Here is a 24521-nt window from a genome sequence, read left to right as displayed (position 1 = left end):
GTAATTCGACTAAAATCAGAGGCTTTGAACAATTCCCAACTTGCATTATTTAGGAGTTTAGGAGGCCATGAGAGGACCTGCCACTCCGATTCTGAGCAGCATGGGGAGATAGAAGTGGGGGAAATCTTGAGTTAATCCAAAGTGCTCCTCAAATGTCTCCTCCCCCAGGTTTCACAGTGTGTTTCCCGCCTCAGGGCCGCCCTTCCTTCTCCTCACCTCCCTCCCTTCCTCTAGCACCCCCCCCCCCCCCGCCCCACTGGCCACCATGACCTGCTCACCCCTCTCTCTCTGATGAACTTGCTCACTGAGGGTCCTGTTCACTTCCTGACAATCTGGGGCCTAGGTGTGTCTGCTTTCCTCCCATCCATCCAGCAAATCCCCAGAGGAGGGTGGCCTAGGTTTCCTCCCCTTCAGGCTCCCGGAGGGGCAGGGCAGGGCTTTCAACACAGGGATGCCCTGTTGGGGGCAAGGTGGACTGATGGGCCTCGAGGGCCTGTTTCGAGAAGCTTGTAGAGTGTGCCAGACCAGAAGTGGACCTGGCTGCTGAACAGGCCACGCAGGAACGAAATCGATGCCTGGGCTTCGAACTCCAAAGTGGGAAAGAAAAAAGTTCCCCAGCTTGGCACCAGGCCTCTTCCCACCCAGGCCAGTATCAAATGCCTACATATACTCATGGTCCTACCTTTGCTCCTGGGCGGCAGGAGGGGAGGGCAGAAGAGCGTGGACATTGTGTTTCTGCAGAGACACAGCCCCTGTTTGTGTGTGCATAATGAGAGCCAGTTAATCTGATCAAATGGTCAAATGTGGGAAATCTTCTCCTGCTGTGGACCGAGGCGATTTCTGACCATGGATCTGAGTTTTTTCCTTTCCCCTGCAGAACTGAACACTGCTGAAAGCATCTCTAGAGTCCGAAAGCCCTCGAGGTGGGGTTGTTTATCGTAGGGTCCACGAATTCCCTGGAATTACATGCATCGGTCCCACGCCCCTGTCCCCATTCTGGCCCATCTTCCCACTCTCAGGTGACTCTAAGAACTTCCTCTCCGGAGTTGGAGTCCTCTGCCTCTCTTCCTGACACCTACCCTCCCCCAAAGCTGCCACCCTTCTAAGACAAGGTCATTCTCCACCTTAAACACCTTCAGTGACTCTCATTTTTGTCCTAAATAAATACTTTTAGCATGGCACACAGCGTCAATTCAACAGCTTTTTAGTGTCATTTCCTACACCACACCTAAGCTTCAGCCACATCAAACCTCTCAATTGTTCACAAACACACCTGTGTCTCTAGGACTCTGCCTGTGCCATTCTCTCCTCTGGGAATGCCCTTCAGCACCTCTTCTCTCCCCAAACGTGCGTGCTTCAAGGCCCTGCTTCCATCCGGCCTCCACCGTGGGCCACCCTCGGCATACCACGCAGAAATAACACCTGGCGACGCACCCTCACGGCACATTGCTCCCATACAAGGAATAAACTGAAACTAATGCTTATGGAGCTCTGCTTGATGCTAAGTACTCCGCTGGTGCATGAATTATGGCCTTTATCCCCCATCTCTGACCCCTTGCCCAGCATGTGAGGGAGTCAACTGTCTTCATTTTTAGAAGAGGAAATTGAGGTTCAGAGAGGTTAAGGATGTTGCCCTCCTTTCCGGAGGACCAGGGGAGACAGCGGGCCCCTGCTCGGGCCCCTCCAGCCTCACCGTCAGTGCTGGCGTCATCCACCAGTATGACCTCCTTCAGCAGGACGGCAGGGGCGGTGTGCAGTACACTGTACACGGTCCGTAGCAGCGTGGACCAAGCCTCGTTGTGAAACACGATGATGACACTGGTGCTGGGCAGTGGGGGGCAGCGGCGGAACTTCTGGTCGACACATCTAGAAGGATGGAAGTCCAGATACAGCTCTCCAGGCCCCCGGGAGTTCCAGGGGTGGGAGGGCCCTGTCCACAGGCTGCCATCACCATCCTCTGCTCTCTGTTGTGGTTGGGAGGAGCTGCTCCCTGTTTCTGGCTAACTCTGATTTTCCACCGACTCTCAGCCTCTGCACAGGTCCTAGCTAAACCCACTCCAAACCCCATCCGCCCCACGGCTGGCTCGGTGCCCCAGCTGTGATGCGGAGGGCTCCCCTGCCCTCCCTCTGACTTTTTTCATCTGCTCCCCACCCCGAGTTCCCAGGGCTGCCTCTCTTCCTCAGTAATGTGTGTACTGTAAAAAGTGTAATCCAATCCAGAGGTCCCCAAGGGGAAGTAATAAAGGGCAAATTTGACATCTGAGAAAAGTAACTACAATTTCCGTACTCAAGGAGAGAAAAAAGGCTCTTTTCTTTACAATTTACAGTGCTTCTCTAACCCATTTCCTCATTAATTCTCTGTAATCTGATACTACCATCACACACGATTTCCTGTGACCTATTCTCTGTCTTCATCGACTCCAGCTACACTGGGCACGTGGCCACGCCACCACACTCTTGACACTCTGCCTTGGGTGGGGGTGGGACAGTGTGAATCCTAAACCTCAGGGAATCATGTGGCCTGACAGTCTTTCTATTTTTTCTCTCTCTTTTTTTTAAGATTTTATTTTACTTACGAGAGAGAGAGGAGCAGGGGGAGTGGCAGAGGGAGAGGGAGAAGCAGGCTCCCTGCTAAGCAGGGAGCCCGACGTGCAGCTTGATCCCAGGATCCTGGGATCATGACCTGAGCCAACGGCAGACGCTTAACCGACTGAGCCACCCAGGCACCCCCTGACAGCCTTTCTTATCCTCCCTCTGCTGTCAGAGAGATTTCTGTGGATCCTCCAGAAGAGACTCCCCCACTTCCTCCACTGGCTACCCTCCTGCCCTGCACCCCTCCCTGCTGAGGAGCTCCTGATAACTCCGAGTGGCTCCACCTTCTAGGATTTTAATACTTGGTCCAAGTCTGAGGCGCCCTAGGATCACAGCCCTAAGGAATCATGAACTCGAGGAAGGGGACTGCCATGTGAGAAAAGGCCAGAAAGGGTCTAACTCATGAGCTGGGAAAGACAAAATCTTTGACTTGAGGACAATGTGAGCACAGCAGCTCAGACGCACCAGGGCTGGCTCACTGCCCAGGACCGTGAGTATAAACGGCTTCACATGGAGGTTGGAATGAATTCCTGGTCCTGTGGCCCTTCACAGAGGGAAACCAGGAGGTGTGGGGATAGACCTGACCATCCGGGCTGCTGTCCGGAAACATCCCTTTCTCAACAGCTCAACGGCAGAGTCCCACAGGCTCTCGGACAGGCCTCCGCGAAGGGCAAGGTCACCGAGTCTGCAGTCTGGAGCTGTCCCTCCCAGTTACCCTCGTGCCAGGTCCTGGTCCCAGGCCCTGAGCTCCTCCTTCTGGGTCCCAGGCCCTGAGCTCCTCCTCCTTCACAACTATAATTTCCTAACTGGTCAATTTACTGTCACGGTCTCCCTGGGCCTCTGGCCTGACCACGATACCAACCCTGAGGATAAGGGCATTGGTCAGGAAAAGAAGGGAGGGCTTGGCAGAAATCCTTGACCATATCACACAATCACCAGTAGCTCTTTACCTGGCCTTTGGCCCATGGCCATGACCACACCAGCCACACCTTTGGCCGAGCCCGGGCCTCACCCCAGGACTCCGGGGGCTACTTACTCAGGGGGTCGGGTGTCTGGCCCCAGGGCCCTCTGCAGGGAGATCCGGTCACTGGCAAAGGCGTTGAAGCAGTGCTTCTTATAGCCTTCTTCCTTTTCCTGGGTCTCCAGGCGGGTCCACTTGTCCTTCTGAAATGCTTTCCCATCTGCCCCAGGGCCATTGGGATCCTGGGGTGGCCGTTCCCAGAAGGGCTTCAGCTCAGCTGGGGTGTAGAACCCAGGCAAGCAGGACTGGTTTGTGGAGACAGCTGTCTCCTGGGGCTCTGGAGCCCTGATCTGGAGCTTAGGCATCGAATCTCTAAGGTTGTTCACAGCCCCCAGCATGAGGTCCAGGACGTGATCCTTCTGGCTCACCAATGACTTCAGCCATGGTTTCTCGGTGGCCCGTTCCGAGCTGCTTACATCCCGGTGCAGGACGAAGAGGAAGAGCATGAAGGCACCGCCCACCATGGCCAGGCGCAGGGGCATGTGGCGTCTGCGGAAGAGCCGCATCCTCGGGAGCCCACGGGGACCCTGGCTGGGTCAGCTCTGAGCGGGGGGCCCGACACTGGAAATAGCTCGGTAGGGTGTAGCGGCTACACCCAGGGGCCTCAGCCTGAGAAGGGAAGGGATGAGAGAGAGAAATGAGCCAAGGCAGAGGTGTGGAGGGAGCCCGGGGGCTTGGGGTTTGAGTCCATGCTCTGCTGCCAAATGGTGACCACACCTAGGCCCAGTCACTTAACTCTTCTGGGCCTAAATTTCCTCTCTCCACAAGATGAGGAAACCAGACTCAGTGTTTCTCTCCTGCTCTAAGACTGTGACACTCATACGTCTGGGATATACCAACCGACTGCTGAAACTCTGCATGAAGAGGCTTAATCAACATAACTGCTTTGGGAAACAACATGGCATTATCAAGCAAAATTTAAAATGTACCCACCCAGGGAGTGCCTGGGTGGTGAGGTCAGTTAGGCCTCTGACTCTTGGTTTTGGCTCAGGTTATGATCTCAGGGTCATGGGATCAAGGCCCATGTCGGGCTCTGCACTCAGTGGGGAGTCTGCTTGGGATTCTCACTTTCCTGCTCCCTCTGCCCCTCTCCCCGCTCTCTCTCTCTCTCTCTCATAATAAATAAATAAATCTTCTAGAAAAATTATGAAGAAGAAAAAAATGTTCACCCCCTATGACCCTGTAATTCTACTACCAGTTTTACATCCCAGAGAAACTCCTGTGCCTATGAGCCAGGAGGCATGTAGGGGAAAGTTCCTAGCAGCACTGACTAAAATGGCCAAAATTAGAAATAATGCCATGTCCACCCACAGAATGAACAAGTGTGAGATACCCACAGCACAGAGTACTCTAGAGCAGTGACAAAGCGTGAGCAACTTCTACAAGTAGCTGCATGGGGCAATCGCTGAGGCCAGACAGCAGGCTGCAGCAAGATACATAGCAGACGAACCCACTTACAGAAAAGGCAAAAACCTGGAAAACTGAATATATTGTTTATGAACACAAAAATGAAGGAGTGGTCAAGCTGGAAAGAAAAATGAAGGGGAGGGACGCCTGGGTGGCTCAGTCATTCAGCATCTGGCTTCGGCTCCGGTCATGATCCCAGGGTCCTGGGATCGAGCCCCGCATCGGGTTCCTTGCTCCGCGGGAAGCCTGCTTCTCCCTCTCCCACTCCCCCTGCTTGTGTGCCCTCTCTCCGTCAAATAAATAAATAAAATCTTAAAAAAAAAAAAAAGAAAAATGAAGGGGAAAAAGACCCTGAAGGAATAATAAAACCAAAATTTCTGGAGAGGGAGGAAAACATATGGGAATAGAGCCCTACAGTGGACTTGAAAGTATTTTTTCTTAAGTGGATGGTGGCTGCTGGGGGAACTGTTATTCTCTACACCCTTACTTTTATTTTATAAATATTCTTCTGTATCTACTCATATTTAATTAAAAAAACAAAACAGGGCGCCTGGGTGGCTCAGTCGGTTGGGCGACTGCCTTTGGCTCAGGTCATGATCCTGGAGTCCCGGGATCGAGTCCCACATTGGGCTCCCTGCTCGGCAGGGAGTCTGCTTCTCCCTCTGACCCTCTTCCCTCTCGTGCTCTCTATCACTCATTCTCTCTCTCTCTCACATAAATAAATAAAATCTTTAAAAACAACAACAACAACAACAACACCTGAGGTTCTATGACGACATCTTCCGGGCAGAAATGGGATTATGTGTTCACCAGCTTCCATCCTCAGGAACTTAGTCACATGGCTCAAAGGATGAATGTAAAATTTTCCGTGGAGAACTCTGGAAGCATAAGGCTTTTTTTGTTGTTGTTGTTAAAGCTTTTATTTACTTACTTGTGTGAGCTAGAGTGCATGTGTGCACTTACGTGAGCAAGTCAAGGGGGGGTGACAAAGGGAGAGGGAGAAGCAGGCTCCCCGCTGAGCAAGGAGCCCCATGCAGGACTGGATCCCCGGGAACCTGGGATCATGACCCGAGCTGAACGCAGATGCTAAACCGACTGAGCCACCCAGGCGCCCCTGGAAGCATAAGGCTTATTGGTTAAATGCTAGATGTTGGTGGCAGGAGACCTGGGTACAAATCCCAGTTTTGCCCCTTCTAGTAACAATAGCACCTACCTCCTAGGGTTGTTGTAAGGATTAAAGCTCAATGAAATAATTCATGGAAAAAGTTTAGCAGTCTCTGGACATAGTAAGTTCTCAAAAAATGTTAGTTTCCATTATTAGCCTCTGTGTGTGCCTGGGACAAAGTAATTCATCTCTCTAAGGCTCCATCTCCTCATCTAGAAAGTGGGGGTAACTAACACCTAACGCACAGGGTTGCAGTGAGGATGAAATCAGAGATAATGTACATAAACTACTCAGCAGAGTGCCGGGCACGTACTAAGCCCTCAATAAATGCTATCAGTTATTTCTATTATTATAATTAATAAATCCCTGCTCAGCTTCCCAGCAATTATCCTTGAGTACCTGGTCCTTGGCCAAAGCCACATTCATTACCTGTGGCATGTCTTGTTTAAAAGTAATGCCAGTTGAACTCCTTACTGCTGTTATTTAAACACACAAGCTCCTTCCTGCCTGTGGAGAGAAGCCAGATGTCTGGAGTCACTTGGATCTGGGGAATATGAGTCCATCCTGATTTCAAGAGGGAGAAGGGCTAGACAGGTGGTTTTCTTTTATAACAGCAGATTCAGCAGCATCATCAAAAGTCAAATAAAACCACATCTCTTTGAGCAAGTGTTTTGTATCAGGAGTCATCTAGGAGACGGGGGAGGAAATGTATTCATTCAGCCAGCATTGTGAATGCCTGCTACATGTCAGGTACTCTGCCAGACAGGTGTGTTAAGTGGGAGCTTGTGTACCGAATTAAGAATATTCAGGTTATGACCTGCTGAACGGGGAGACACAAGCCACCCCCATGGCATCAGCAGGTGGCTCCCCCAGCACCTGAGGTCCCACTTTGGGGAAGTGAAACCCATGGGATCATTCTGACTGAAGGCCCAGTTTCAACACACCCACACAAAGGAAGAAGCAGAGGCACAAGATTTATTATTACTTACGGATCCCAGAAGCAAGGGGGTGCAATGAGCCGGGGGAAGGGCAGTCCTTGGTCCGGGGCCACCTGCAAGCAGGAGACGGATATAGACAGCTGGCACCTCAAAGGCAATTGGGACAGAGGTCACTAACTTTTCTCGAGCTTAACTCCTAAGTGGTTATTTTAAAAGGTGCCCCGCTAAAAGCAAAACGGGAACTTTTGGCAGGTATTCTAAACTCAAGTCCTATCTTAACGTCCAGACTCTGCGTGTGAGTAGGGTAATCATACTCGGTAAAATGCCAAGGCAGCAACTCAGAAAAACGAAGCTGTCTTTCTCAAAAGTTGTTTTCCTCATCACAGTGGGGGAGACAGAGATGAGCAAGTCCAGACTTCAAGGAGCATAGAGTCAACCGGGAAAGTCAGATTTTTTTTTTTTTAATTGAAGTATAGTTGCCCTGGGAAGTCAGATTTTAAATGGAGATCACCCAGTGAGACAGGTACCCTTGGTGCCCAGAAAGAGAGGACGCAGGAAACTCAGCAAGTGGGGAAGGGTGATGTCTGTGAAGAGGTCCTGCAGTAGGAGGAGGCTGGACTGAGCACGAACCCACAGGTAGGAGCTGGCCAGGCAAGGCGAGCCCATTTCAGGCAGAGGGGACAGCACAGCCTAAGGCCTAGAGGCAGGAGGTAGCACGGTCAGGCAGAGAACTGCCAGTAGTTCATTTTGGGGGGGCGTGAAGACAGACAGGAATAGCTGAGGATGGGCCTGGAGAGGTGGCTGCAACTGGGTCATCGTGCCAAGGAGTTTGCCCTTGACCTGAGGTATGGGAGAAACAAAAGCTTAGCCTGAGCCCAGCATTACAGGAAAACAGTATGATAGCCGGTGGAAGGCATCTAGGAGATGGATCCGACTGGCAGCTGGATGGCCAAAGGAGAGAGGTTTGGTGGTGGTCAAGGCGGGGGTCCTGATCCAAGATAGTAGTGGTGTGGATCAGCAGGGAGGACGATGCTAGGAAAACTCCCTTGGGTGATGGGGTGGGAGAATCCACCCTATCTGGGACACAGAGGGACAGGGAGCCATGAGGGAATTCCTTTCCTCAAGGGATTTTAAAATCTAGTTGGAGAATAAGCACTCCTAGCACTGGGTGCAGGTAGCACCTGTCCAGGGAGGAGACAGGAGCAGGGAAAAAGAGCTTTCACTGAATACCCTTTTGCACTTTGAAACCTGACTACATTACCTATTCAAGAATTAATAAAATTAAAACTTAATAACAGCACAGAGAGTAGGTGCTAAGTTGAGAGAGGTAGATCTCTCTTTGGGCTTGAAGAAGGCTTCAAGGAGGGAATGGGGATTCAGTGGAGAGGCAGATTTTTGCCCCAGAGATTGAGCTATGCTGGGACAGCACAAGGAGTTGAGCTAGACACCACCGCAAATCTGGAACTGTCCCAGCTAAGCATAAACAACAGGGCCCGAAAAGTGGGGAGTGTTTGCCATGAGAGTACTAAACCATCCTGCAGGCTGCATCTGCCCCGATACTTTCTGTCGACCGTCCCACTGCAGCAAGAAAGAGAGCACAGTTAGAAACAAAGACCTGGTAACAGCTTAGTTACCAGCTGCTGCCAAGTGTTCGAGACTCACCTCCTCCAGGAAGCCCTCCCTGATTGATTCACTCAGAATCACCCAGGTCACTCCAATTCTCTCGTCCTGGCATTGCCTTGTGGTCCTTTGCAGTGAGGTTCACCTTTGCTCCTTTTATTTGCCCTGGACAAAGAGACCTAGGGTTAAATTGAGTTCTTCCCAGGCATCTGCTCTCTCAATTCAGCCTGCCAGTCTAAGCCTTGCTCTCTGGAGTCTGCAGTTCCTCAAGGTACTAACCACATCCTGAAATGAAACGAGACACCTGTGATTAGCCAGGGCGGTAAGGGACTAGGTCTCTGTTTGCTCAGCATGTGGGCAATAGGAAAGAGCCCAGCAGAAGGGACACATAATCAGATGGAAGCCAGAAGACTTTGGGATTAAGGATTCCTGGCCTTCGTGTGGGAGATTCCCAGAAGTGTGGTTAGCAAGGGTGGGGAGTCAGCCCTCCACCAGCCTGGTCAAGAAGTAGTCCCTATTGTATGTAGTACTTGGTCAAGTTCAGAGGATCCTCCCCCCCAGTGTCTTGTATAGCTCCCTCATCTTTGAGCTCCCACACCTGGCCTCCAGGACCACTGGTAAACATGTCCACAGCCTCCATCCACTCATTCCTGTCCTGCTACTGCTGAGCATTCATTCCCAACTCTTTTTCCCCCAGCCACCCTTGGGGTTGCCACACACGGAACCATCTTGGTTTCAGTACCGAGATGACGCCAGAAATCCTCTTCTTCCAGGAAGCTTTCCTAGATTGAACAAATGGGACCTGCTCCTCTGGCCTCACTAGCCACAACACAAGCTTACTTTCTCTCACTGAGGTTTGACCCAGTCCTAGTCTATCAGACCACTGATTACAACACATTGTAGCATTGTGGAATAAATCTAAAGTGTTGCAAATCAGCATGAAAACATTCTTTTTTTTAAAGGAACCCGACTTCTTTTTTTTAAGTTTTATTTATTTATTTATTTATTTATTTATTTATTTATTTATTTATTTGAGAGAGAGAGAGAGAGAATATGAGCAGAGGGGAGAGGGAGAGGGAGAAGCAGACTCCCCGGGGAGCAAGGAGCCCAATGCAGGACTCGATCCCAGGACCCTGGGATCATGACCCGAGCCGAAGGCAGACACTTAACCGACTGAGCCATCCACGCGTCCCGAAAACATTCTTTAAAAGATCAGAATAGAGGGGTGCTTGGGTGGCTCAGTCGGTTAAGCGTCTGCCTACAGCTCAGGTTATGATCTCAGGGTCCTGGGATCAAGCCCCGCATCAGGCTTCCTGCTCAGTGAGGAGCCTGCTTCTCCCTCTGCCTTCCAGCTCTTGCACGTGCACGTGTGTGCTCTCTCTCTCTCAAATAAATAAACGAATAAATAAAATCTTAAAAAAAACTCAGAATAGAATAGAACAAAAAAGAAAATACCAAAGTGTATCACATGCAATATGGATAAGTATAGTTATGTTAAAATTTCATATCAGTTACTGCATATACACATGTAGAGCATACCAAAGGTCTTAGCAGTTGTAAGCTTTAATAACTTCAGAAGTGTAAACACTACAGACTTAAGAACATCATTTGAAACTTTTATTAAAATTTCTTTTTCCTGATTTTTATGAATTCTGAATAACAAATTTTTATTTTAATGCTTGTCTCCACCCATTAGAGATGATAAACATATCCTGATACAAAATGAAAAGGAAAATTCTGTTGTTTAAAATTCATCAAACTCAATAAAGGTGAAAGAAATTTAAATCCCCACATTCTAAAATGATGCTTTTCTGTCAGTTTGGAGAATTCATACCTCTGATGTGAGTAAAGTGTCAATGTGCCCGAAGACTTTTGGGATACCCCTCATATAGGAGTGGGCACTACGTCTCGTGGTAAAATGCCTTTCTTATTCCGGCCCGGTCCCAGAAGGTTGAAAGCCGGTGATGCAGCGCAGTCGCTCCTTTTCATATCCCAGCCTCCTCCAAGAAGCCCCTTCAGGTCTCCCAGAATTCCTCTCTCCAGCCTCTCGTCCCTTCTGTCTGTGCTCCCACGCTGGCCTCCTCACTGCCCGCCTCAGGTCAGAGGAGTCTGTTCTCTCTCGTCCCTTTGTGAACGCCAGGCCAGAGAGGCAGGTTGTGTTCGCCTTTTCGGTCACTTGCAAAGTCTAGCCCAAGTTTTTCAGGGAGTAGATATTCCATAAACTCTCATTCAAGGAGATGAAGCCCGAGGGGTTAAAGTGACCTGTTCCAAGCTACAAGGGTAAGCGATATTTTGAATGCACTTACAGCCGCAAGCATTTGAGTTGCAAGCACTTGAGTTCCGTGGTATTCTGTTGTTACATCTCAGCAGGCCACTTTGACTGGGTCTGTCTGCGAGTCCAGCGCCCTCCTTTTACAGGAGAGGCCAGAGTGGTTAGGTGACTTCTCTAGTATCACAGAGCTTGTGGCTCCCAAGAGCAGATGCCAGTCTCCCAAGTCCCAGGCCACTGCTCTGTTCCCATACTCTTACCTCCATCTTGGAGGTCACCTGGGGGGTGGGGGTGGGTGGTCTGGGGCCTGGGTTAGGCTCCTTTGAGCCTGGGGACAGGCTGTTCCCCCCCCACACCCCCCAGTCGCCCTGCCACTCACCAATCCACTCTTATACGCGCCCCACCCCTCCCCCAAATCCTACCTAGGACTGCAAATGCTTTAACAATGACAAAATTGTAAGTCCCAGGCAAAGTTTCAGCTTTGTGACAACCAGAGTCAGCCACCCCAGAACACGCCCTTGCTGGCCAGGTGGCCTCTTTGTAACAAAGTTTCTGTTTATCAGCTAAGCTCCTCACCTCCCGGAGACGTGGCAGCCCGGAAGTAAGCAGTCGACACCACCACAGGGATGTTTGCTCAAGTTACTCAGACTATGGCTCAATTACAGGTTCTTCGAAAAAGTGATGACTGTCACCACTCTCACCGAGGGCGCAGGTGTGTGGAGCTAGCCATCATGTTGGGGAGGGGGCAGGTCAATTTCAAGCAACTGGTGGGGGGGAGAGCACTGAGAGGCCCTTTGGGGCCATTTGATTCTTTCCTGTCACCAGCACTTCTCCATCAAACACAACACTCATTTCACTTCCTCTGTTCTCATGAGTAGCAAATTCTCTCCTGCAAACCCCTCCTCCCACCCTCTGACCCTTTTGATTACAGAATGCTGTCAGGTTTTCACTTTCCCCTTAATTACACCTTCAAGACATTTCAGCTTTTCCTCAAGATTCAAGCGGCAGGACTGGCGTATTTTCCCAGAAAGATGCACTCAAAGTTATTTCTGTAGCTAATCTCTCATGTCACCCCCCCATCTAGGTTCATTTTATGTTTGCATAACATTTTAAGCCGAAGTTACCCAAACACGGATATTCCATTGAAAAACTCAACCCAAATTTGCTCACAAGGTATACCTAGAACAGTGCTTGGCATGTAGTCGGGGCTCAATAAATGTTTGTTCATTTATTCCAAGTGTGTAAAAACCACTGAAAATCAAACTAATACGTGACCAAACAAAGTTCAGCCCCTCACGGGTTTTTCACTGGAGGACCTCCAGGCCCGTCGGGCGGGGCAGGGATGCGCAACTGTTCTCGAAGGGAGGCTCGGAGACTGCTGGTTCCTCCGTGTCGGAGTGGGGAACGGGGAATGGGAGGGGTGACCCCGAATGGTATTTCTGAAGCCTTGGGCAGGGCCCCCGATTTGAGGAGGGGGTGGTGAGAGGGGGAGGGCAGAACTGTGGTTTTACCTTCTCTCCTCACCCCACAGGTTGCTCCCGGCCGTAGGGCTGCTACCCAGGACCACCCACACTCGACTTGCCACACCCTGAGCTCACGGTCTACGCCCCGCCCCTAAGTTGGCGGATCTACCCAATTTCCCCGTCGCGGCCAGTAGCACGGAAATCCTTGAAACAGCCCCTGCCCCAGCCCCACTCCCAGGCACCTCCGATAGTTTTCAGTGCCTTCTCAATGTCAGGTTCACTCCACGCCCCTCTCCCAGGTCCTGCTGATTCATTCCCTACCTCCTGGATCCTCCTCTCCCTCTCTCTCTCTCTCTCTCAAAACCGTCATCCGAGACTGCATCCTTATCTCCCCACATCTGGAGGATCAGCAGAAACTGCCTGCCTTGCCTCAGGCCCCTCTCCCTTCCACAATCTGAGCAGCTATATTCTTATTCCTTTAGCGCCATTTGCTGGTAGCCGACCGGGCGCCTGGGCAGTCGGCTTCCTGTTGTCACTCACCCTCCCTGGCTTACCTTTTCCTCCTCACAGCCTTTCCCTTACATTCTTGCTAAACAAGCTGTGTTCTTTTCTCTTTCAAATTCTTCCTCAGACTCCCTCCTCCAAGAAGCCTTCTTAGACTAAAGGTGCATCATCCTGCCCCCCCCCCCCCCCCCCCCCCGTACCCCCGGTGTGTTTGTTTCTAATTTTCATTGCCCACGCTTCCCCCTTGTGGGACTTCCCCACTAGAATCTGTGAGAGAGGGAGAACCAACAGGCCTAGACTCAGGTTACCTAGATCCTGTTTGCTTTCTCCTTCCCAGTCCTTAAATTTCCTCGTCCTCAATCTTCGGCCTCCAGAATGCTTTTCCCGACCAACCCACCTAGCCTTCTCAGCTCCACAGCATCCCACAGCCCTGAGGAATTTGGTCATGCTATTCCATTGCCTTCGTCTGTCTGTCCTTTGTTCTCTGTTATAGGTAGAGCTGAGGGTGAGGGATTGGGTTTCTTCCTTCCTTCAAACCTACCTAGGGCTCAGGACCAGGTTGCACAGGGTACAGGAGAATAACCTGCCCCCATGGGGCTCTCAGGTGCCACAAAAGAGTCTTCTAACAGTCCTTTTTCTCCCCAGACTGAACCCAACCTTGTTCACTGTGCGAGCCTTGTACACAGCACAATCACAGCATTGAGCTCAACACTGAGACAGGCACTGCCCTGCACTTGACCTTTCATTTATTCAAACCCTCACTCTCATTCTCATTGAATGAGAACGGACATTTTGGGCTTTCCCAGAGTGGGACAGAGGACTGTATGACCCAAGTCTTTGGCACGGCCATTCGCTGGGTCCCTCTGGCACACAGACACCCTCTCTGATCCTCAGCTTCACTTCCAGAGCTGGTGAGGTCTGCGTGAGCCAGAGGAGGCTTAGGGCAATACCACCACAACTTTTGATATCACTATGCATCACAGCAAGTCAAATGACAGTTATCTTTTCCATTTTACATGGAAAGAAATCAAAGCACAGGGAGGAAGCCAGCACAGTGATCAAGGTCACATAGCAAGGAAGTAGCAGAGGCAGAATTTGCACTTGGTCCCAGGTCTCTCCAAAGCCCACTGTCTTAACCATGACACCATGCTGCCTCTTATTTGGCTGTTGCTTGGAGCTTTGCCAAAGCACTTTCATAGACACCTTCTCATCTGCTCCCCACCCAGGGAATGTTTATGTGATTTGGCCAAGGTTAGACAGCTAATGTAGAGACAGAGCTAAGTCGGCTGCCTGGATCCATGATACCCAACTGCCTCCCTGCATTGGGGGGCCCCTGGCCCTAGGGTTAGCTGCCCCTCCTATTCCTGACTTCCATTCTAGGCAATGGCTACCTGGACTAAGCCTATGGTCCTATGTCCTATCCAGGACACCTGAACTTGGGCTAAGATGTTTCTCATCTCAGAGGGCATCCAACATGCATCAGCACCTCCCCTGCTCAGGTGTGAGTTCCCCAGCCGCTGTGGCTGGGTGTGAGCTGTCCTGCCAACTGCGGACAGCGATGACCAAGGCTGAGGCCATCTCAGGCAGCCTGGGATCCTTCATGGTTCTACTGGCTCCAGACTCCCTCTTCTCTTTGACAGTCCTGCCCTTTCTGTCTTGATGCCCCTGAAAGTAGTTTCTCTTGTTACCTCTGTGTGCCTACATGAATGGCAATGTTGAGGAACAGGAACTAGGGAAATATCTGCAGTGATACTGGCTTCTGCAGGATAATATGAACCAAAGTATATCTCAAACCCCTCACCTTACCTTGTACATGAATTTGCCTGTCTCATCCTTTTTACCCTTCCTCTGATGGGGAGGGACCAGTCTCATGTGTTGGAGAGGTGAATAGGGCCTGTGCAGTGCACACACATCTCTGGTAAAACGAGCAGAAGCCCACACACCTCTTTGGTGTGTCTAGAGTTGCTAACCTCATCCAGTGCCTGTAAACTGCATTTGTGGGTCTGGAGGGGCAGCGTTAAAACCCTTCCTGGGGCTGTTGCCCTGGGTGTTAGCCAATAGAGGGGGTCTGTTTTAAGCTTTGCTGACAAACTGAGCCCCCCTTCCCCCATACACACAGGAGAGCCCTGTTCTACCCTCTGCAGACATCAGGGTCTGGGATGACTAGCTCTGGAGGCAAGTAACAAACGGTTTCTCCTTTCAGTTAGCCTGGGGCTTGTCGGAACAAGTGACGGGGAAATTGGGAAGTTGGTGACAGTCACAGTCATGAACACCCTGAGACTCCCTTCCCACAATACCACACAGCTCCCACTTCCAAAAGGCCCAAGACACCAGAGAGAGGACATCTGAGACCCCACCTCTACTCAGGGGCAACGTGGCACTGGCAGGAGGATATATCTCTGAAAGATTTCCTGTAGCGGGGCACATGGGGTGGCCCAATCTGGGAAGGGGAACAGAAGGGATGCGGGGCCATGTGTGGGTAAAGGGAAAAGGCCGTAGAACCCTGGAGGGACTGCTACAGCTTGTCCCTCTCCCACTCCCACCCCCCTCCAAGTCCCAGAGGTCGGAGCTTTTCATTCATCTTCCAAAGGTGGAGGGGGTGGGGGGGTCCTACCGAGGGAGGAGCTAGAGGCCACTGCGACAGATTAGGACCAGTCTGGCCCAACCCCTTCATTTCACTACGGGGGGTGGTGAGGAGGAAGTGGAGGAGGAGAAGGCCGGCCGAGGAGGGAGGTGGGGAGCAAGGACCTGGCGGACGCGAGCTCGACTGGGGGGAAGTCCCGAGAAGAAAGAGAGCTCTGCGTTCTAGGCCCGGGGGTTCGGTCGCGGGCGCCTGCGAGGGTCGCCGGCTCCTTGGGCCACTTACCTGTCGCGCCAAGGCAGAGCCGCAGCCTCTCCGCCGTGCGGCTCGCAGGTTTCCCGACGGGACGTCCTGGAGGGCGGGGCCGGGGCGGGCCCTGCACGGCCACTGGGGCGCGCCTTTCGCGCCCCTCCCCGGCTAGGTGCGGGCGGCCACCCGGCGCGCGTCCGAGCGCTGCTGAGGGCAGCGGAACGCCAGGCTGCGCCTAGGGCCGCCGGCAGGCTGGCGGCCCGGCGGAGGGCGCCCCGCGCCCCCCCGGCATCCCCCGCCCCAGCGCTGCTAGGAGCCCGGCTTCTCCGGCTTCTGCAGATCTCAGCCCACCCGGGGCTGCAGTCTCGGCGGCCAGACTCTCCGCGCCGAGAGTGATCGGAGCGTTCTAGTCACCCCAAAGACGAGAGGCTTTAAACCGAGCCGCGGGCGGCGCGGAGCAGCGTGTGCAGGGAACCGCGGCGTGCGGCGCGTGGGCTCAGAGCGCTCCTAGCCGCGAGGCAGCGGCGCTGGAGGGGAGGAACGCAGCCGGCCGGTGAGAAGCCCCGGGGCTCCGTCCCAGGTTTACTTCTCATTGGCGGGGTGGTCTTGGGCAAATGACTCCTCCCCTCCATCCAGCGACGAGAGCAGGTAGTAACTGTGAGCCACGGACAATGCTAAGGGCTTCGCCCGCCCTGTCTCAAGTAAACCCCGACCCCAGCAAATACTCCGGTTGTTAGCCAGAGTATACACGGGAGACGGCTGAACACACAGCCTAGAGTGTTGCTTGCTCTACGTGTGGTTCCCGGACCAGCAGCAGCAGCACCATCTGATAATTTGTTAGAAACATAGATTGTTGGCCACCCCTCCCCGACCTAAATACTGTGAAACTCTGGGGATGGGGCCCACCAATGTGCATTTTTAAAAGACCTCCAGGTGATTTGGGTGCTTGCTCAACTTTCAGAACCATTGATCAAGTGGTGGCAGGGCTAGAATTAGAATCAATAAATTAAGTTCTGAAGCCCAGGCTCTGAATCCTCCTGCCATAGCCTCGGGCATCCCACCGGTTCTCTCCAGCCCTACGGTTCCGTGTTGTCATCTTTTAGGTCCTTATCTCAGTCATAGAGAAGTAACATGGATGGCTACAAATAGCTGGTAATTTGGAAAGGTTCTATGGTAGAAGCTTGGACCACTGATTCTGGTTTTCTTTTTGTTTGAGTTTTTAATTTTTATTTATTTTTAAAGATTTTATTTATTTGACAGAGACACAGCGAGAGAGGGAACACAAGCAGGTGGAGTGGAAGAGGGAGAAGCAGGCTTCCTGCGGGGCAGGGAGCCCAATGCGGGGCTCCATCCCAAGACCCTGGGATCATGACCCGAGCCAAAGGCAGACGCGTAACGAGTGAGCCACCCAGGCGCCGCTTGTTTGAGTTTTTAAATGCGTGTGTATTTCTAAGTCTGTAAGACCTGGGAGCACGCATGTGGGTGGGTAAATCTGAGCAAGGAGACTGTTCTCACATGAACTGGGAAGGGCAGAGAAGCCACTTGGGGATCCACGTTTGGTCTAAGGGAGGTCATCTTATTTTCCCACAAGAAGTCATCTGTGGGACCCCGAGGTAGGATTGAGCTATTTATTCAGAGGGAGGCCCGAGTTTTGCCGGTGATGGAGTCCTGAGAGACAAGGCAGGCCAGTGGAGCCTGGAAGAGACTTTGCCCAGCTACACTAGGTCAAGGGACCAGGAAGGACGGACTCTCCCCAGAGGAGAGAAGAGAGGTGTCCATGCACTCTTGGCAGGGTCACCTCTCTCTTAAGTCCAATCCTCCCCCCCCCCAACTCCCTTGCTTTCACACTAGACTGTCTCTGGGGTGTAAACTCCTGAAGAGAGACCTTTCCAGAATTTACCTGGATCATCCCTTTTATCCCCTTTACAGACCCTCAGGCGCTATAACTCCCACTGGTCAGCTGCTACCATTCTTGTCACTTGCCTTATTCGACAGCTGTCTTACTCAGACTCAGGGCATTTCCTATGGAAGATTGTGGGTTACTGTTCCTTATTTGCACTTCCTGGGGGTTAGACACTCCTGTATGGTCTGAGCCTTCTGTCTTTGCTCCGCCCTTCCTCCAGCTCGCCTCTGGGACCCTTGGGGTTGTGCGATCCTGGCCTGGCCCTTGAGCCTTAGTCAAGACCCAACTTGACCTGAGGGTGATGGGCTAGGCTGGACTCACAGCCTCAGTTCTTCCCCAGGTCATGGCAGAGTCATGACCACCAACCCTAGCCTGGAGTTCCCGAGAGGGTGGTGTCCGGCTTCATCTGTCTGTGTTGTGTGCTCCACATTCCGGAAGCAAATTACTCATCCCATTTTACTTCAGCTGACTCAAATTTTAGACATGACATTGAGTCCTTAGAATAATTAGCTGCCTAATTTGGAGGTGCATGTAGTCTGCAGGATGTGTGACTTGCCCCTGATATGTGATACACCGAGCTGTCTCTCCTAGCTGGAAGGATGGTTTGGGCTCCCTGCCCTCCACTCCAGGAAGGTCTGGAGGTGAGCCACTGCAGAATGGTGACTGTGACTTCAGCCTGTCACTGGTGGCAAGCCACTTAAAAAAATAGTTTTCTTGAATTGAAGAAGTTATATAGGCAGGTGGTTAAAAATTTTTTCAAGCCCTGTAAAAAGGAAGGTACATTTTCTCCCTCCTAGACCTTAAGATCTCTCCAGAAGTCATCTATGCATATTCATGACCGAAACTCTTCCCATCACTAAGCTCTTCTGTAGAACATGCCTGGATTCCTCGCTTCTCCTGAAGTCCTGTGAATTTCAGCATTTTCTCACCATCTTATTTTTATTTCTTGGTCATTTTAGATTTTGTTTCTGGGTGTTCTGAGTCTCGCCTTTTACATCAGTGTGCTTTAGGGGGCTCCCCCATAAGGCAGGAAACGTGGTGGGGAACAGATCAGTTGAAGCACGGGAGACAAGGGCAGCTCTGTAAGGCTATTGACATCAGCTTTGGCCCTTATCAAGTCTCTTGCTTCCACATGTAGTCCCAGAGAGGGGACGCCCACCTCTAGATGGGGCGGAAGGAGGGAGACTGGCCCATTAGGTGGAGGTGCTGCCTCCACTTAGCAAAGTTTACAGAGGAAGCTGCCATGAGTTTGCCAGGCAGATGGTGGTGGGGGTACAGCTGGCCTGCTTGATGGCCTGCCCCCCCAGCTATCACTCCACCCCACCTCCGCCACCCACAGGTGGCTAACCAGCAGAAAGAACTGAATGAGTTCCTTGAACTTTATGTCTCCATTTCTTATCTGGAAGGTGAGGTTAATGATGCCTAGTGTTGTTGTAAAGCTTGAGCAGATAGATAACTGATGTGAAAGTGTGATAATTTGGTTCTTCTATTACATCTGTTTCTTTATCTTTTCCACCCACATTTCCCCTTCCTCCTTCTCATCTCATTTCCCTCATGCCCAAAAGAGAAACCCTCAAGGCAAAAAATGTTTTAGGAGCCCAAGCAGAGCTGTCCCAAGTTCTGCCATAATCCCTCAGGCATTACAGTTCACTCACCTCAGCCTCAATTTCCTTATCTGTAAAATGGGTATAAATATTTTTATTATTGAGTTGTTAGGTTGAATAAGTAAAATGTTTATGTTTAAACATTTTAAAATGTTTATTTGCCAACGTCTGTCACACAATAAGCACTCAGTAAATATTAGAATGTTAGCCCTTAGCATTAGCTGTTTTCCTTCTTCTAGTCCTACCATTAGCAAAACGACGTTGAAGCCTACCGCATGCCAGCCTCCGTATGGGGTAGGACACGGAGATACAAAGGTAAATAAGCCCATCTCTGTGTTCAGGATACCTACAGTATAGGAAGGGAGGCTGATAAATGTACAAATGTACACAAACCATTTTACAAAACAGCTTTATAAAAAATAAACTTTGTTAGTGGGACAGGAAAAACATGTAAAAAGGGTAATGACTGGGGCAGAGCCAGGACTAGGGTAAGGTGAGTGAAGTATTAGCCTTAGGTGCAAAATTGAAGGGGACACTGAAAACCTTTGTAATCAATAATATTTAATGTGATATTTTAATACACCCAAATTAATGCAAACAATCTATCTTGGACAAAATATCAACAATTGTTTTTTGAAACGTTAGAATTTTTTATTCTTATTAAGCACCAGCTTCATATCGTAGAAAATTTCAGTTCTTCCTTTAACAACCCCTTCTTCCCTCCCCCACCCAAATTCTTGATAAAGAGCTCTTAAAGACATGTTATCTTCTCTCTTCTGTATAAAACCTTATCAAATAAAGGCAAAGAGCTGTGTATATCTTGCTATAAAATGCTGCCCACGGCTGTGGAGATGGTGTCTGCCCAGGCTCCTTTTTACTGTCCAGATCCTGAAAGACTCTTTGTTCATGAGGCGAAAGGAAAAGGCGCATGCACCCCATATACATTTTAAAATGTATTTTTCAGTGTTATTTTTTCGAAAACATTAAAAACATTGAAAAACTATTGAAAAATTGAGAAGTAGGTGTATTAAAGCTCACAACATTATTTTCAGTTTAAATATTTAATTTATACCAAAAGAGAATTTACTATGATCTCACTTAAGCGGAAGTTAATTAAAATTTATTTGAGATGATCACTTGGTCAAAAGAAATTGTCAAAAATGACAGTCTCTCAGTGGAAAGTGAAATAAGCAAGGAATTCGATTTTGAAAACATCATTGAAAAGTTTGCTTGCATGAAAGCCAATTTCCTTTGCCCTCAGGCTCCCATATGGCTCAACATGGCCAGAGACTGGGGGCTGGACAAAGAACCCGAAGACAATGGAGCAGGACGTAAGAGACAGAAGGATTAGAAGAGTTGCAGGGGTGGGTAATATAGCATTTATTATTTTCTCTAATTACTCAAATATCATATGTCTAACATACGAAATTTAGAAAGCACAGAAAATCACAAAGGCAAAAAATAAGCTATTTGGGGTCTCTGGGTGGCTCCGTCAGTTGAATGTCTGACTCTTGATTTCGGTTCAGGTCATGATCTCATGGGTTGTGGGATCGAGCCCCGCATGGGGTTCTGAGCTCAGCGTGGAGCCTGCTGGATATTCACTCCCTCTGCCCCTCCACCCACTCATGCTCTCTCTCTCTCAAATGAATAACTAATCTTTAAAAAAATAAGCTATTCATAATTATGACACCTAAAAATAACCACTGTTACAATTTTGGTATAATATGTTCTGTTTTTTTCTAGGTATAAATAATTCACATGCACATATGTATTTCATCAATTCTGAGATGCATTTTTTTTCACTTTTTATTATTTCTGAGATCAGGATGTACTTTTTTTTTAAGATTTATTTATTTATTTTAGAGAGAGAGGGAGATGGCGGGGAGGGGCAGGGGGAGAGGGAGAGAAAGAATCTCAAGTAGACTCCCAGCCAAGCATGAGCCCTATGCGGGGCTTGATCTCAGGATGCTGAGATCATGACCTAAGCCAAAATCAAGAGTCAGATGCTTAACCAACTGAGCCACCCAGGGGCCCCGAGACCAGGATGTATCTTAAATTGATGATGTCATAATTTGATTAGCAATCTTTTATTTACTGGTATATAAAATAATGATTTGTATTACAAATCTATGTTAAAGGGCGCCTGGGTGGCTCAGTCGTTAAGCGTCTGCCTTCGGCTCAGGTCATGATCCCGGGGTCCTGGGATCGAGCCCCGCGTTGGGCTCCCTGCTCAGCCGGAAGCCTGCTTCTCCCTCTCCCTCTGCCTGCCGCTCTACCTACTTGTGCTCTCTCTCTGTCTCTCTGTCAAATAAATAATTAAAATCTTTATAAAAAAATCTATGTTAAATAACTATATATATAGTCATGGCATTATATATATATATGTACAGAATTACGTATGTATGTAATTACTCTATACATACTACAAGTTGGGATCATACTGAATATGCTGTTTTGTAACCTGATTTTTGGACTTACCGTGCTGTGAATATTTTTCAAGGTAATGAAATAATCTCACATGAGATCATTAATCACTGCATAGTGGTCTGTTGTATAGACAAGGCTTTTTTCCTTTTAGCCCACCACCTATTGTGGGACATTAAGGTTGTTTGTCTTTTTTGTTTTTCTATTATGTGTAGCTGGCTGTTCCATTAGAGGTTAAATCTGTACATGTTTTTTTTCCTTCTCTGTTGCTCCTCAAGTGAGAGAGGAGCCATAAAGGCCCTTTGGTTGGCATTTGGAGGATAATTCCCCTTTGAGCCCTTGAAGTAGCTCCTTCCCTCCAAGAGTAGGGGTGTGTGTGTGTGTGTGTGTGTGTGTGTGTGTGTGTGTGTGTGATAACCACCCTGGGAGGCACTGAAGGTACCACAGAAGGTAGTCATCTAGCCTGTAGGAAAGTGAGATGTTATCAGTCTGTCTGTGTTAGGGGGACCTAAAAGGAGAAATGCTATGTCCCTGGACACCTCCATGGAAGGAGGTGATAGTCTAAGTGGTGGGTCCAGGAGACCCCAGGGAGGAGGCTGTGATGACTAATTTCTGTCAACTTGACCAAGCTATGGTGCCCGATTGTTTAGTCAAACACTAGTCTAGATGTTGCTGTGAAGGTATTTGTGGATGTCCTTAACATCCATAGTCAGTTGACTTCAAGTAAAACAGATTGTCCTCTCTGATATGAGTGGCTTTCATCCAATCAGCTGAAGGCTGTAAGGGCAAAGCCTAGGTTTCCCTGGGAAGAATCAGCTTTGCCTCAAGACTACAGCATAGAACCCTTGCCTGAGTTTCCAGTCTGCTGGCCTGCCCTGCATGTTTCAGACTTGCCCGCCCCCACAGTTGCATGAACCAATTCCTTAAAATAAATCTTTCTCTCTCTCTGTATATCTTGTTCTGTTTCTCTAGAGAACCTGACTAATACGACAGCCATGCATGAGGTGAGACTGTGGACATTGGGCAAGTACAGAGAAACTGCTAGAAAATGCAGCCTGTTACAGGTTTAGGCCCAACTTGTCTAGGCCTCTGCCCCATTTATTGCAGAAAATGCTGGCATCTTTAGCTTCTGTGGAACCCAGCATATCACAGACAACATCACAGGTAACAGTGCCCCCTCTCTGTAGGCATCTCTGTTATTCTCTGCAGTAGAGGATACTAGGAACCCCCTCACTTTTACAAGTGAGCAGGTGCCCGTGACGCCAAGGTCTGAGCTCTTTGCCATTACTTTCTGCAATTCTCTCCATTTATTCAAGTCCCTATTTTATGATGCTCAGAAATTTTTGTCTGGTGTTTTCCCTCCCCAATCTGCACAGTTCTTAAAACGATCTCTTGGTATTTTATATTTTGGTTGCTGATGTAAATACTATCTAGTCCAGGGGATGCTTGATCAGTTTTTCTTCTATATAACGGAAGCCTCCATCTATGTTCCAATGAATAGTTTTTCCTCTCTTGGAAAATCACATGGGATTGGCAAACTGTGACTATGGACTCTTCTCCTTAAAAGCGCTCAGGACGCCCAGGATCTATGTGTACCTTTTGCAAAAGAGAACTTTAATAATTGGAAAGAATAAAGCATCTAAATGCTCATAAGGTTTTGCTGTGAGAACTCTGTCTGCCCCAAATTAATGATATCTTATGGTTTAATAGCTTTTCTTAAAAAAAAAAAAGAGAGAGATGTACTTTGAACCTTCTGAGACAGAAGTAATTGGATCTTAACCTGACAGTCATTTTACCCAGAGGGAAGTAATAACAGGAGTAATAAACTATCCCCCAGAGCAAACTATCCCCCACGTAACAGCAAAACCTTTGTTAATCTATCCCTAAAAAATAGGAGAGGAGGTTCCTATCTTCTTAGACATTTGAAAAAATAGTAAATTTCATTAGAGAGGGTTGAAATGCTACCCGATAGAGTGTTGTTTAATAGTATTTTAGGTTGAAAATGATTGAGAGGTGATAGAATAACTCAACAGTCGTTCTAATGTCTTGATGCTTAATGTCCTGTTAATATCCTGAACTTTTTTTTTTTTTTTTTTTTTTTTTTTGACAGAGAGAGAGACAGCGAGAGAGGGAACACGAGCAGGGGCAGAGGGAGAGGGAGAAGCAGGCTTCCCACAGAGCGAGGAGCCCAACGCGGGGCTCGATCCCCGGACCGTGGGAACATGACCTGAGCCGAAGGCAGACGCTTAACGACAGAGCCACCCAGGCGCCCCTATCCTGAACTTTTTTAAAAAGTTTTTTTATATTTATTTCTTTAGTAATCTTTAACGCCTAATGTGGGGCTCGAACTCAGGATCCTGAGATTAAGAGTCACATGCTCCTCCGACTGAGCCAGCCAGGTGCCCCAATATTCTGAACTTCTTGCCTCACTGCTTATTAATCCCACGGAATTTTGATTTTCAATAGGTAACATGTACATATGGCACAACAATCAAATGTTGAATAGTGAGGTGTAAGTCTCCCTCCCACTCCCATCCCTGGTCACTTAGTTTTCCTCCCTAGAGGAAGCCACTGTTACTGGTTTCTTTTGATTCTTTCTAGAAACATAGCCCAGAGAAGGAGTCACCCTGATTTTAGCAGGTACCTTAAAGAGTAAATTGTTTCATTATGTTATCTGAAATTGTTAAAGTTATTTTAAAAGCAGTCAGCTTACTGAGCTCTCTTTGTGGCTCTAGTAGATTTTTAATTGATTCTCTTGGGTTTTCTAAGTAGACAGACATA

General features: G+C 49.2%; 1 protein-coding gene and 1 long non-coding RNA gene across 6 annotated transcripts in view; one reads left to right on the top strand and one right to left on the bottom strand.

Moving 5' to 3' along the window:
- Positions 1-15919, bottom strand: part of GALNT6 (polypeptide N-acetylgalactosaminyltransferase 6) — a 34569-nt gene extending 18650 nt beyond the window's left edge. For 2 of the 5 annotated variants that reach the window (XM_027592557.2, XM_027592560.2), the window contains exons 1-5: positions 15846-15919; positions 8786-8908; positions 7175-7236; positions 3629-4222; positions 1694-1866 (exon numbers count right to left, since the gene is read on the bottom strand). In XM_027592557.2, the coding sequence (XP_027448358.1) occupies positions 1694-1866; positions 3629-4119 (664 nt within the window). In that variant the 5' untranslated portion in view covers positions 4120-4222; positions 7175-7236; positions 8786-8908; positions 15846-15919. Of the gene's footprint in view, positions 1-1693; positions 1867-3628; positions 4223-7174; positions 7271-8785; positions 8909-10577; positions 11301-13029; positions 13136-15845 lie in introns of those variants that run through there. The other 3 variants (XM_027592559.2, XM_035729158.1, XM_027592558.2) reach the window with 3 other exon arrangements.
- Positions 15920-15975: 56 nt separating this feature from the next.
- On the top strand, positions 15976-23907 carry LOC113921657. Its single transcript, XR_003519753.2, has 3 exons — positions 15976-16362; positions 22713-22904; positions 23851-23907. It is a non-coding gene; the product is annotated as an uncharacterized LOC113921657 (long non-coding RNA).
- Positions 23908-24521: the final 614 nt, after the last annotated feature.

Source organism: Zalophus californianus, chromosome 9 (assembly GCF_009762305.2).
Source record: "Zalophus californianus isolate mZalCal1 chromosome 9, mZalCal1.pri.v2, whole genome shotgun sequence".
Classification (NCBI taxonomy): Eukaryota; Metazoa; Chordata; class Mammalia; order Carnivora; family Otariidae; genus Zalophus; species Zalophus californianus.
This window is presented reverse-complemented; position numbering and strand designations above follow the sequence as displayed.